The 13,708-nt window shown below is 56.6% G+C and overlaps 2 protein-coding genes across 2 annotated transcripts in view; one reads left to right on the top strand and one right to left on the bottom strand.

Annotated features, from left to right (window-relative positions):
- The first annotated feature begins 11 nt into the window (after positions 1 to 11).
- LOC104283370 (steroid 17-alpha-hydroxylase/17,20 lyase) lies at positions 12 to 3,719 on the top strand. The gene is made up of 8 exons (XM_009881532.1): positions 12 to 228; positions 750 to 888; positions 1,432 to 1,661; positions 1,889 to 1,975; positions 2,084 to 2,293; positions 2,741 to 2,910; positions 2,993 to 3,096; positions 3,338 to 3,719. The coding sequence occupies exons 1-8, from the start codon at positions 133 to 135 to the stop codon at positions 3,604 to 3,606; spliced, it is 1,305 nt and encodes a 434-aa protein (XP_009879834.1). The 5' UTR covers positions 12 to 132; the 3' UTR covers positions 3,607 to 3,719.
- Positions 3,720 to 10,648: 6,929 nt separating this feature from the next.
- WBP1L (WW domain binding protein 1-like) overlaps positions 10,649 to 13,708 on the bottom strand; it is a 60,597-nt gene continuing 57,537 nt past the window's right edge. Inside the window, exons 3-4 of the mRNA XM_009881613.1 lie at positions 13,488 to 13,649; positions 10,649 to 12,055 (exon numbers count right to left, since the gene is read on the bottom strand). Coding sequence (XP_009879915.1) covers positions 11,316 to 12,055; positions 13,488 to 13,649 — 902 coding nt within the window. The 3' untranslated portion in view covers positions 10,649 to 11,315. The remainder of the gene's footprint in view (positions 12,056 to 13,487; positions 13,650 to 13,708) is intronic.

Below are 13,708 nucleotides of genomic sequence, written 5' to 3'. Positions count from 1 at the left end.
CGGCCGGGCGCCCACGGGGCCCGCCGGCCCCTCCCGCTGGTGGGAAGCCTGCTGCAGCTGGCCGGGCACCCCCAGCTCCACCTGCGGCTCTGGCGCCTGCAGGGCCGCTACGGCAGCCTCTACGCCCTCTGGATGGGATCCCACTACGTGGTGGTGGTCAATAGCTACCAGCACGCCAGGGAGGTGCTGCTGAAGAAGGGGAAGGCTTTCGCCGGACGGCCCCGCACCGTGAGTTGGCAGCAGGTTTCGGGGGACCCCCTCCCACTGCGGCGTGGGGTGAGGCGGGGGATGCTCCCGAGAAAGGCACCGGCACCCGGCAGGGTCCGTCTTCTCTCCCCATCCTGCCTGCAGCAAGGCAATGCCAGGGGCAGCCCCTCTCTGCCCTGTTTCCTAGGGCAAATCCTGCGTATCCCCCATCCCAAGGGTGCCTGTTCTTCCCCAGGGCTGGCTGCATCTCGGGGTGTGGGGACGTGGGTTCAGGTACCACCAGGCTCCCTGTCCCCCTCTTAGTTTCCTGGGCACCCCTGCCCCCAACCCTGGCGTCTGTCCCCAGACCTCTCCATCGGTCCTTGGGGGGGGAAGCAGCTCATGGCTTAGGCTTTGCCTGACAGCTCTAACCACCAGCCCCTGGACCATCCCTGGGATGAGATGAGATGAACATCCACGGCCCCAGGATCACCCCTCTCCAACACGCAGCCCCCACAGGGCCACCCTGCAGCAGGGTGATCCTGGGGCTGCCTGTCCCACAGGTGACCACGGACCTGCTGTCCCGGGGAGGCAAGGACATCGCCTTTGCCAGCTATGGTCCCCTCTGGAAGTTCCAGCGCAAGCTGGTGCACGCTGCCCTCTCCATGTTTGGGGAAGGCTCGCTCGCCCTCGAGAGGATCAGTAAGTGCCCCCCGCCACCCCCCGGGCTCCCTCCCAGCTCTGTCTGCCTCCAGTGCCTGATCTGGACTGTATTTTTCCTTTATCTGTGCCCTGGGAACCAAGGGGAGACTCCTTGGCTCAGCCCAAACCTGCTGGCATCCCCCTAGTTTACCTAGTGGGGGCTCGGTCCCCATCCTTCCGTCCCCAGTACTTTATCGACACCTCTCCCCGTGCATTTTCTGCCCTGAACTTTGGCTCTGTGCTCCCAGCTGGGGAAACTGAGGCATGGAGCCAGCTCCCAGCCCCCCACTCCACCCAGGAGGAGCATCAAGCCACACATGGAGACTTCCCTGCTTGTCTCCATCCTCTCTGCTCCTCCCCAGCACCCAGCATCGTCCCTTCTGCCCATCCCAGCCCCTTGGGGCTCAGCCCTGGCTGGGGGGTGCTCTCTGCAAGCTGCACACCCTGAATGAGTGGGGAACACCTCCTTCCAGCCCCCAGCTGCCCCCTCCGACCCCTCGGCTTCACCATCACCCCCTTGCCTCCCTCTCCCCTCCACCCCAGTCTGCCGGGAGGCTGCGTCCCTGTGTGAGACGCTCAGCGCTGCACAGGATATGGCCCTGGACATGGCCCCTGAGCTCACACGGGCCGTCACCAATGTGGTCTGCTCCCTCTGCTTCAACTCCTCATACCGGCGCGGGGACCCCGAGTTCGAGGCCATGCTGGAGTACAGCCAGGGTATCGTGGACACTGTGGCCAAGGAGAGCTTGGTGGACATCTTCCCCTGGCTCCAGGTGAGCAGGGACATGGGGACTGCCTGTTCCTCTTACCTCAGATGAGATAAAGGAGCTGGGATGTGTCCTCTAGGAGGTAGCTACCTGAGCACCCCAGGGTTAAAAGGGTCCCTGCCCCAGTGTCCCCCAAGAGCCAGTATCCTGGTGGGTACAGAGCAAGCGCCTGGGGCCTGCAGAGGCTGGGCTGAGCTGGAGCTCTTTGCTGTAATGGGGCTTTTCTCCCCTAGATCTTCCCCAACAAGGACCTGGCCCTGCTGAAGAGATGCCTCAAGGTCCGGGACCAGCTGCTCCAGCAGAAGTTCACCGAACACAAGGTGCCAATGGGGTCAGGACAAGGAGATGCTCGGGAGCTGCAGGGCACTGGAGCTGGGGTGGAGGGGACTGTGCCCAGGACAGCCCGGCTCACATGTATCCCCTGGCAGGAAGCCTTCTGTGGGGACACCGTGAGGGACCTCATGGATGCCCTCCTGAAAGTGCGGCTCAGTGCTGAGAACAGCAGCCCACCGGCACCAGGGCTGGAGCTGACTGATGACCACCTCCTCATGACAGTGGGGGACATCTTTGGGGCCGGTGTGGAGACCACCACAACTGTGCTCAAATGGGCTGTGCTCTACCTGCTACACTACCCTGAGGTAGGGTCTGCACCCCATGGTGGGGGGTCCTGTTCTCCCCCCAACACCAGAGACATCGTGTGGGGCTTTGGGGAAGGCAAGTGCCAAGGGAGATAGCAGGCTTTGGGAATTAGCAGTACCACAGAATCACAGAATGGTCAGGGTTGGAAGGGACCTCTGGAGATCATCTAGTCCAACCCCCCCGCCAGAGCAGGGTCACCTACAACAGGTTGCACAGGACAGCGTCCAGGCGTGTTTTGAATGTCTCCAGAGCGGGAGACTCCACAACCTCTCTGGGCAGCCTCTTCCAGTGCTCCACTACCCTCAAAGTAAAGAAGTTCCTTCTGCCCTGTACAACCTGCCAGGATGTGCTGGTGATGCTGGGTGTACCGCGCTGCCACGGGGAGCCCCCACGCACAGGTCAGCCCCCTCCCCATGCTCACGCCCCAGCCCTTGCTCCCCTCCCAGGTCCAGAGGAAAATCCAGGAGGAGATGGACCAGAAAATTGGTCTGGCGCGTCACCCCCACCTCAGCGACCGCCCACTGCTGCCCTACCTGGAGGCCACCATCAGCGAAGTGCTGCGCATCCGGCCCGTGTCCCCTCTGCTCATCCCACACGTGTCCCTTGCCGATACCAGGTGAGACCCCACAGGGCCCAGCTGGGACACGAGCAGACACTGCGGGAGGGAGGGACCGTCTCACTCTGCATTCGCCTTGCAGCATCGGGGAATACTCCATCCCCAAGGGCGCCAGGGTCGTCATCAACCTCTGGTCCGTGCACCATGACGAGAAGGAGTGGGACAAGCCTGAGGAGTTCAACCCTGGTGGGTTGGGTGCTCCCTGTCCTCCCCGGGAGGGCGTAGGGGATGGCAGGGTGGGCGCAGTGGGAGAGGCTGAGCCCAGGGGAGAGTTAGTGGTGGGAGGTCGGATCCTGCTACCCCCCTGGCTGGGGCATTCTCTGCTCTTGCAGCTCATGGGAGGGACACAGGTGTGATGAACGCGGTCAGGTTCCAGGCAGAAGGGACCGATCCCTGCCGACACCAGTGGTGTCCCTTCCCCTTGCAGGCCGCTTCCTGGATGAGCGGGGCCAGCACATCCACTCGCCCTCGCCCAGCTACCTGCCCTTTGGGGCCGGGATCCGCGTCTGCCTGGGCGAAGTCCTGGCCAAGATGGAGCTCTTCCTCTTCCTGGCCTGGGTGCTGCAAAGGTTCACACTCGAGTGCCCCCAGGACCAGCCCCTGCCCTCACTGGAGGGCAAATTTGGTGTCGTGCTGCAGGTGCAGAAGTTTCGAGTGAAGGCCAGGCTGCGGGATGCTTGGCGAGTGGCCTCGTAATGGGGACAAGCCTTGGATCCCGAGCACTGGTGGGGTGGGATGGGACGGGACCATAAAGGCCATACCCTGCCTGCCCCGTGGATGCACGGTTGTCCAGATAAAGCTGTTCCCAACACAGCATGGCTCAGGCTATTTTTTAGGCAGGTGATGGAGGGCAGGGGGGAGGTAGGGAGGTGCCTGGGACGTATGGTGGCCCCACAGCTTCGTGTGAGCACTGGGCTGAGCTGGGAGGCCATGGCCCCTCTGTGAGGCTGCTGACACAAACAGTCCCTTCGCCTCCCCCAGGGATGTGGGGTGGGGGGCCCGTTCAGGGACAGCCATGAGCCGTGGAGACCAGCCACCTGCGTAGCTGGTGGGGGGAGAAGGGCCCACCCCAGCCAGGTAAGGGGGGAAACGTGACCATTGGGCAGTTTGGGTGTTAGGGGTACCCAGCAGCAGTGACCCTGGGTGGGTGACCCTGGCTGGCCCCTGCCTCATTTTCCCCCCTGGGAGCAGGGAGAACAAGCGTGAGGTGGGCTGGGAGCTGCCATGGGGCAGGGAGAGCTCCCCCAGCCCTGACCCACGACTGTGTCCCCCCGCTGGTGGCACCCCCGCCTGCTCCTGGCAGGGAAAAAGAAGGAAACAGCTTGAAGGTTCCCACAGCTTTAGCTCTCACCCGGCAGCTTCTCCCGCAGCATGCAGGCACACACACTGCCGCCGGCACACGTGTGTACTTACAGACGTGTGTACGCACAGAGAAGCACAGGGAGGCATTCATGCTGCTGACACACATACGTATACACGCACGTATGTGCTTGTATGCACACATGCATACATGTACACGTGCGCACACGCAGCCCCTTCCAGATGGGACATGAGCACCTTGTTAGTGCCGCAGGGCTGTCTGACCCCATCCTATGCACAAGCCGCTGTGGGGAAGTGCAGGCAGCCCCAGCTCCGGCCAAAAGTGGGGGGTCCCATCACTCAGGGAGACCGAGGAGCACCCAGAGGTGCCCGGACCCTGCGGGCTGAGCTCAGCTGTGGCCCCCCAGGCCCAGTGTGTGAGCACCATGGGGCCGAGGGCTGCCGACATTCACCCTGCGGCAATACAGCACCTCCCGCCTCCATGTTGTCCTGAGCAGCGATGCTCACTGTCTGGCTGGATTACGGCCATCGTTTCAAGCAGCATAACCTTCCCATAACGCGAGGGGCCGTTTTTGCTTTCACAAAAAAACCACCGTGCTGTGGAGGGCAGCATGCAATTAGGTTTCTGGTTCTTTATTGCTCGACCTCTTAATGTTTAACTAAATAGCAACACAGCCGTGGCTCAGGGCACCTGGAGGGAAAGCAGCCAGGGCAGAGGGGAAAGCCCCGCACAGCTCCAGCAGGGTGCGACCTCCTTTTCTATTTCCCCCTGCCCTCTCTCTTGCTAGCAGGCAGGAAAACTGACATAAAACCTCCCCACCACTAAACTTCCTACTCCGTGTGTCAAAGCGTACATTTTCTTTTGAACCACCAGCTCTTTGCTTTCACCCAGCCTCCTCACCACTGATGCCACAGATTTGGCATCTGATGCCAAATGGGTCCCGTCAGCCCGTGGGGTGGCATGGCACCAGGACGACGAAGGCAATGTGTTTGCAGCCCAGCACAGCACTGGGAATGTCTTCCCTCCTCCCAGTTTGTTCTCATAGGGGGCTCAGGGTGGTAGGGAGGAGCGGGAAGAAGAACCACAGTGCCCACACCTGCCCCAGGGGCAATCCTCGGGGTCATTTGTGCAGCTGACCCACCAGAAGCGGGGCAGAGGAGCGCGCAGCAGGAGCCCAGCCCCACTGCTGCTGCTGCACGGAGTCTCTGCTGGCTGGTAATGGCTGAGCCCCATGCTCCTTCCTGCTCCCCTGCCCATTTCCATTACACCAGAGGTGCCACTGGGTTTCTGATCCCTCCACCTCTGCCAGCAGAGGCTGAGGCTGGGTGGGTGAAAGGGAACTGGGCTGAGAGGGGGTTTGGGGAAAACTTGGCTAAACACGATGCTCTGGGCTTCCCTGGGGACTGGCGACCCCATGCCAGCCTGGTCCTTCCCCTGCCCCAAATCCCATCCATGGCAGCACGTGCCAGCAAGGAGGCTCCTCCAGTCTCCAGCAGTCACACAGCATCCCAATGTCTCCAGAAGCATCAGTCTGGGACCTCCAACACCTCTGTGTCCCTTTGCCAAGGCACAGCGTTTGCTCTCAGAAGGGATTTTCTCCTTGCCAGAGTCAGCATAGGGCCAGCTCCTCGCTCACACGTTGCCATTGCCGAGGCGCCCGCAGCAAGGTGTGCACACTCACAGCAGGTGCTCAAAGCCAATGTGTACCTTGAGGCAGAAATGAGGACTTTGGGACCACTGGAGAACACCTCCAGCTGCAAATGCTGGGACAAAGCTTGCACTCCAGCCGGGTTTCCCTGTTCGCCAGGGCTGGCCCGTACTCTCCCTGGGCCTGCAGTCCATCCACGTGCTGCAAACCCCATCACGCCGAGCCCGGCCCCACCACAGGGCATCTTGCCCCCTGCCCCAGCCCTCCTCCTCCCAACTGGCCGTCGGGGAGAAGATATCGCCACGGGGGGATTCAGTACCCAGCACCAGCTGCCCAGCACATTGTCAGCTGGTAAACAGCCACTGGCAGAGCTGCTCTCCGCTCTGGGAACGGGCAGAGACGCTGCTGAATCATCGGGCTGGTATTTACATCCTGACAGCTGCTCCGGGGCCAGGGCTGTGCTGCTGCACCCAAACCCCTGACCCCACCAGACAGCTTCACTTGGGCAGCGGGCGGTGGGGCAGCGCCGGATCCAGCCCACGGTGGCCCCATCCCTCCTCCCGCTCCCCTGAGCCCGCCACAGACGTTGGGGTCCCACAAGACATGCAAATGCACCACCTTGGACAAGCCCTTTGGCTTCATTCAGACCTGGCACTGGGAAGCCCGGTGACCCAAAAACTAGGGGGACCTTGGCACCTGCCTGCAGGTTTGGGCCAGCTGAGCATGGGCAGCCGCTGGGAACGGCGAGGCTTTCGCCGCCAAAATAATCCTGCTGCTGTAAGGGCTTGGGCTGCGTCGGGCCCCTGACCTCCCTCCGGGGCCACTCGGGGTCTTTGCACAGGGACAACAAGGACAGGAAAGAGCGATGCTGAAGGGCTCAGAGGGCAGCTCAGGGGGGTCAGGAACCAGCAGCTCCATCTCCCTGCTGCGGAGGGGGTCTGCAAGAGAGGAACCAGTCACGGTGGAAAGGGTGAAGCTTTTTCATTCACGGCTTTTCCCACACTGTACCCCATGAAGCAGAGGCGCAGCTCACCGAGGTGGGACCCGAGGGCACCGCGCAGAGCAAACCCCGGCCTTTCCATCCCACAAACTCATTTTAGGGAGCACAGCCATCCCCCCACAGCGCTTGGCTGACCCAGCTGCGCGACGGGGCTCAGCTCAGGAGCCCTCCAAGTTCCAGGGGCTTCGCTTCGCACCAGGCGCCGGCTGGCGACGGAGTGTGCCGGAGAGCCATGGCCGGCGCAGGAGGAGAGGGCGACGCTTGGAATACCTCCCCCCACCCAAAAACAAATCGAGAAACACCCCGGCAGCCTGTGACCCCCCCCAACCCCTTCCTCCAGCCCGGCACAGAGACGGCAGCGCTTGCACCATCGCTGCGACGGCCCCAGTGCGGGCACCGGGCCCATCTGATAAAAACAGCTCTGCGCCGCAAGGGAGGGGGGAATCAGCTCTGACGAAGAAAGGCCACTCATCCCATCCTCCTCAGGCTGCTGCTGTGGGATGCCGTGGGGCTTGCCTCCGGCTGGGGGGCTGCCGGACTGGCCCCCCTCCTAGCCCAGTTCACGTTTTTCCTACATAAACAAAAGAAGAAAAAAAAATATTAAGGGGGGAAAAAAAAACCTCCCCGGGATGTGTGGCACAGGGAGGGTGAGTGAGGGCAGGGAGGCAGCAGGATTTGGGGAGAGGCAACAAGGGTTTCTTCACCAGAGCGGGACCATGGCCCGGATCCCCGCCAAGCTCCACCGGGGGTGAGCCCGGCCGGGGTACACGGAGGAGAGGATACTTGGCTGTGGGAGCTGGGGCTGCGAGGGGCAGGAGGGGAGCACATACCCGAGGAGCATGCAGGGAGCCCAAAGCCCCCATCGCCCGGCAGCACAGCCTCATGCAGATTTTGCTTCTGGAGGCTTGCTCAGGTTTCCTGCCCCAGGAAGTTTTTGATGACTATGCGTAACGCAGAAGCTTAACTGCACCTCAGCTTTCCTTAGCCTCGAGTTAGGCAGGCAGGAGGTCTGAGAGCAGGCTGCCAGCAAGCACCAAGACACACAATTCCCTCCTCCTCCTCCTCTTCCATCTTCAGCCAACACCCATCCACTGGACTGTACAAACACAGGACGATTTGCTGCAGCAAAATTGCATGGGTGTTCTCAGAGGGGCAGTTTGCATCACTGGAGCCAAAGAGTCCCTCGGGAACACCGAGGTGATGCCACAAGTACCCACCAGTCCCAGGAACCCCCCGCTGTGCCCGGGGGACCCTCTTGCTCAGCCACCATACGGTGCTCTGCAGCGCCTGTCCCCAGGCCACACACCCCGCGCCCGCCAGGATGTCCGCCGGGTCCTTGCCCTCGGAGCCAATTTCAGCAGCCGAAAACATGCCGTGTAAGCAGCAGCACTGCGCTGCCACGGGCTCCAGCAAAAATAGACTTCAAGTATTATTGGCATCAACACTTAAAGCACATTGTAAAGAAAAGCAGCGAGCACTGGGTTGACACTAATTTGCTTTCAACCGTGCTGCACTGTTTGTGACTCAGTTTTGAAATGACGTATTTGCGACTCCCGTAAAACACTCACCCCTTAAAGCTGGAAACGGGTGGGTTTTGGTGCTCCTTTGGTACAGATGCATACCTGCCCGAGTCCTCACATCTGCAGCATTTTACACCCACAGCGTGCATTCAGAGAAGAGCTCTGTTTGGGCTGTGTTGGCGTTCTACAAAGGGATACACGTGAGGATCAAGCACCTTTCTAAAGCTCCAAAGCTGGAGCTTTGGGAGCCCTCTGCCTGCCCATGTTTTCTCCCCTGAAGAAACACCAGCCAAGATGTCTCCGAGGAGCTCACCTGCCCAGTGTCCTGCCCTGCGCCATTCCTCCTCCCCACACCACCTGCCCCTGGTCCAGGTCGAAAAGCCTGAAGCACCGAGAGCCACACCAATAGCCCTGCTCCTCCTCAGGTACATGTGAGCTTAAGAGACACGGTTTGTGCCCTGTTTGTTTCTTTACCGTCTTTAAAAGCCTGAAAAACCTCCATGAGTCATAGAACAAGCACATCACTGCTTCTTCCTGACTTTTTAAGATTAGAAACATCAGCTTGGCTTACTGGTACTCACCTCTGTCCAGAGAAGCAGCGGGGTGTTTCCCTGCCCTTAGTGGGATGGCAGGAAAGTAAACATGGAAATTTTTGGTTTATGCCAACAGAAATGTTGGCAAAGGGTCTCCCACTGGCACGGGGCCATCCTCAGGATTTACAGCAGTAAAACCCCACACCATCAGGACTGATGTGCTTTTTTAGCTTCCTCTGTGGTGCGAGGAACAAAGCCAGGTGCCAGTGCGTACAGAATTCCTAGGGGTGGCACTGGGGATCTTTATTTTTCTTCTCAAAAGATACGCATGGTTGGTGAACACAGCTGCAAGCAACCAGTCCCAAGGCGGCTGTGGTGCACAGTGAGCCAGCCCAGCTCTGGGGCACGCACAGCCCCTCTCTTACCATTCATGCTCCAGGCATCTGGGAATGAGGTCTTCTGAATCCAAATCAAAGCCCTTCATTCTTAAGAGTGCCCTAGGACACGAACTGAAGAGCCGTCTTCATCAGCTGTTCTGATGGAAGAGAAAGGCTGCGACGGGCAAAGGAGTGAGATTCTCCTAAACCTTGTAAGGTAAAAGTGCTCTCCTCAAATGTGTGGGTAAAATACTGAAATAGGCACCACTTGTCTTGCTCTGTCATCTGTATCCAGCACAGCGCTACATACCTCCACTTAAAAAAACAAAACCAAACCACAAACTAAAGGCAAATCTTTTGCTTAATTCACAAAATGATACACATACACAAGGGCAAGTTATCAGAAAAGGCATTATATTTTGGTTTCCACCTTATTTAAAACTGATTTTGGTTTTCAATCAATCAAATCGGAATATGTCTGAGTTCAGTTTTCAATTTTTTTTTTCCCCATAACAGTAATGATCTGGACGACCATAATTATAAAAGGGACGGGGAGAAACCCCGAGAACAAGAGAACAAGATATATATTCTGAACTGTGCTCTCTTCCACATGAGCACTCCAGGGAATGTTAGTTTCAGCTCTTCCTCGTGTTTTTTTTTTTTTCCTTCAGGTTGTTACTAACAAAATCTCTACCGTTTATTAAAGCAAAGCTACAGTAAATTTTCTTGCAGTCTTACAGCAGGTTTTCATATTACCAGTAGGACTCGCATGCATGGATTGCAGTCACACACACACGCTCACAGACATTATACAGTAGCCAGTTGCCACCATTTCCCCCAAAAAAAAAAAAAAAAAAAGAAAGAAAAAAGAAAACAGACATTCGTTTCTTTTAAGTGGTCAACATTAGAATCGCACCAAACTTTCTGGATAAAAAAAAAAAAAAAAATACTGCACAGGTCTTCCACATCTACATGGTAAGTCATCCCTTCGCAATGGACGGAGCTCTCGTCTCCATTTGTTCAACATGCATCGCTGAAGCTTGAAGGCACACTGGCCAAAGAGAGCCCTGTTCTTTTTTTGTCATCTTAACTCAAGTGTGCTGCTCTCGGGGTGCAAAAAAAGGAAAAAAATAAAGCCAAGCCCTTTTGCAGCACACCGGGAAAAGGTCATTCGGAGACCACAGTACTTGGAAGGCAGCCCAGCTGCCTGGATTCTACTTCTAACTGTGCTCTTGGAGGCATTGAAGGAATACACTTGTCTTTAAAAATGACATATAAAGGCAAATTTCTGCAAACCCTTTCTTTTCAAACTGCTTACGGTAGACTAACACCCCTTCTGGAAGAAACCGGTCCTTCAGTCACCAGCTTCAAGTGGGAAATTTCCTACCTGCTGTCTTAAACACTGAAGCACCAGAGATGACAGGGCTGATGTGTTCAGGCATTCATCAGCTTTGGGAAAACTTAACACCAAAAAAAAAAGAAAAAGAAAAGAAAATAGAAGAAATCCCCAATGCCTCAAGAGCACTTTATCAAACCAGAACTCTTGGGCTACTGACTGCCGGCACTGTCAGAAGCTGCTTGCTTCTGGGAAGACACCTGGAGGTTGAAGCCTTACGGTGATTTTGTATCCTCCCAGGGTGAGATTTGCTGAGCTTTACTGATTGCGAGATAAAGCAGTGTTTTGGAAAACTAAAACCAACGAACTCATAATAACCATCACCAAAATCACCATTGGGAAAGTTCCATTTGTTAGAAGGTCTCATTGAGAAACATCAGTCCCTGCCCCGCGGAGCAGGACAGACACGATTAACAAAACCCAGAGTGACCCGTCCCCCGCAAGCCGGGCCTTCAGGGACTAGTCCCCGAATTATATTGGAGGGGGAGAAAGAAAAATAAACTAAAAAAAAAAAGGTTGTATCACCTTTTCCTCCTGTTAAAGTTTTAATCCTCTTATTCCACTTTTATTTCTTTGTTTTTTCCCCGATTCTCCCTTCCACTCTGCCACCTTAGCTGGGGGAGTTATTGGTACGAGAGTTTGGAGAGTCCTGCTCATTTATTGTGTTCAAGAGTACACACACCGGCTGCCGGGGCAGGTGGTGGTGGTTGTGTTCGCGGTGCTGCTCTTCCACGGCATTAAAAAGCCCTTCCTCCTCGTCCCCGTGGGGGCGGCCACTGCAGCTGTCGCAGAAGTCCAGGGGCCCGTCCAGAGCATCATCGATGAGCCCGTCGAACTCCTTGAGGTCGTTATCGTGATGGCCCCGGTTGCATACACAGACCTCGATGCCCGAGTCACCGGTAAAACGGCGCTGCCTGCCCGGTGTCTTGTCCTTCGCGTCGGGAATGGCGCTGCTGTGCTCTAAGCTCTCAGAGCTGTAACCTTTTAGCAGTTCCTCCTTGCACTCCGTATCCTTATCGGGACTGGCCCTCTCCACCAGCTCAGCTCCCGTGCTGGTACCACTGGGCTCGACGCTTTGCATTTTGGCAACTGCTCGCTCAACCAGCGTGGGGGTGGAGGGCTCGGGCTCCCCCAGGCCAGGGCACCCAGTGTTGTCAGTACTGCTGTTATTGCCGCTGGGTGCTGCTGAGCTGCTCTGTGCTGGCTGCAGGTTTCTTGGCGTGTCTGGGATTGTGCTACTGCTGCCTGCTGGGACGCACTGCTGATGTAAGGCACTATATGGTGGCGGGGGGGTCGGCGGTCGGTTCACCACTTCCTCATAGGGAGGTAGTAAATAATTTGGCAAAAACCCTAAAAGTGGGAGGGAAGGAAGAGAAGTTATTTCATGAACAGCTTATCTCAGGAAACGAGTCACTGATACAGATCCCTATGTCATTTGTCATCTACCAGCATTCCCACTAAGCAGCTCAATGGGCTTTACAAGGGGGTGCCAAAACTTGGCCCAAACGAGACATGTCATGTTTTAGAGAAACAGCAATGGCGGCACAGGAAGGCACCATTACAGGAGGAGACAGACATAGCTGGGAACAGCAGCCTGATCTGCCTGCTCTCAAGTCTATGCAAAGGGATACCAGGTGAACCTTTCCCTCCCTCAGTACAGCCCCATAAACCACACCAAGGGACAGCCTGCGTTGGCTGGAGGGAACACCCTGGGAGAAAACTCGCCAGCCCTCTCCAACACTGGCTTCTCAGCCGAGTTTCCGCTTGCAAGAGCAAAGATTTCATCTCACAAAGCTTTGTGTAAATATGAAAAGATATGAGCAGTTACAAGGCACTTAGGAGCCTGGCTTTTGGTTGTTGTTTTAGTGCTGGATTCGTTTTTTCTGGTGCAGTCAGAATAAACGGGCAGTACTGGCGAGACCGGTTTATTGTACTTACAGCCCCTCAAATCTACAAAAGATTTTATTTCTTAGGAGGCAACAAAACAGTCTATATAGACAGAATGGACTTAAATACTGGAAACATTTAAAGATAGCACTGGAGTTTTCCATGTGCAATTGTGTATCCCTGGGGCTGGGGAAGAAAGCGCTGCTGGGGATTATTTCTGAGGTGGCTGCAAGAGTTTAATGAGAAAAGCAAGTTCATACACGCAATTCAACAGTCCATTACAGGAAACTCAGTTGTGGTACCTCCAGTGAAAAGGCCGAGAATCGCTGTTCTCACACAGTGTAGCAGGGTACGAAGGAGAGAACAAAGCGATTGTACTTTGGCAGAGCCGTAGGCAACAGCTCCTTCATGCAAACTCCTTGGGCAGCTCACCAGCAGATTCATCTGGAAACTGCAGCACAGGGCGGGAGCCAACATGGTCCCTGCTGAGGCACCACTTCCACCCAGCCTGTGTGACCGAATTTCATGAAGCCACTTCCCACATCTCAGTCCCACCAGCAGCAAGTGCAGGCTAGAAATGAGGAGCATCCATAAAGTCCTGAAGGAGATATTTTATGAACCTCCCCAGAACAACAGCCAGGGAATCACTGCACTCACAGAGACAAATCAAGGGTGGTCGTGAAGGTGGTGTGGTTCAACTCCAGAGTGAAGGGGGCTCAAATGCAACCAGCAGCCGGAATACATCACCTCCTCTCTGCAAGCCAAGGTTAGGCAGCAAAGCTGTCCCCCACCTCTTGCTGAGCACAACCACTGCTCCCCGTTTCCACCCAACACGGAAAACTCATTACTGCCCTCCTCCCCGCGACCTCCAGGAGAAACAGTGTGAGGTACATACGGAAATAAAACGGCAGGGCTGAATAGTTATGGGCTTCCCGGTAAGCGATCAGGTTGATCTCGTGTTGCCGCTGCTGGGCCTGGAGACGATGCTTGGTGCGTCGGTGATGGCAAACACAACAGCAGCTGAGGATGATGATGATGGTCCACACCAGCCAAAACCCTGCAGCAGGGGAGAGCAAATGTTAGCCACAGCGTGACAGCCACATCCAAACCCAGGAA

This window comes from Charadrius vociferus, unplaced genomic scaffold, assembly GCF_000708025.1.
Source record: "Charadrius vociferus isolate BGI_N301 unplaced genomic scaffold, ASM70802v2 scaffold282, whole genome shotgun sequence".
Lineage (NCBI taxonomy): Eukaryota > Metazoa > Chordata > Aves > Charadriiformes > Charadriidae > Charadrius > Charadrius vociferus.
This window is presented reverse-complemented; position numbering and strand designations above follow the sequence as displayed.

Coding starts and splice junctions, on each gene's coding strand:
- LOC104283370 (XM_009881532.1), top strand. CDS start 133: ATGGGATCCCACTACGTGGTGGTGGTCAATAGCTACCAGCACGCCAGG. Junction 1,662..1,888: donor ACATCTTCCCCTGGCTCCAG/GTGAGCAGGGAC, acceptor TTTCTCCCCTAG/ATCTTCCCCAACAAGGACCT. Junction 1,976..2,083: donor AGAAGTTCACCGAACACAAG/GTGCCAATGGGG, acceptor ATCCCCTGGCAG/GAAGCCTTCTGTGGGGACAC.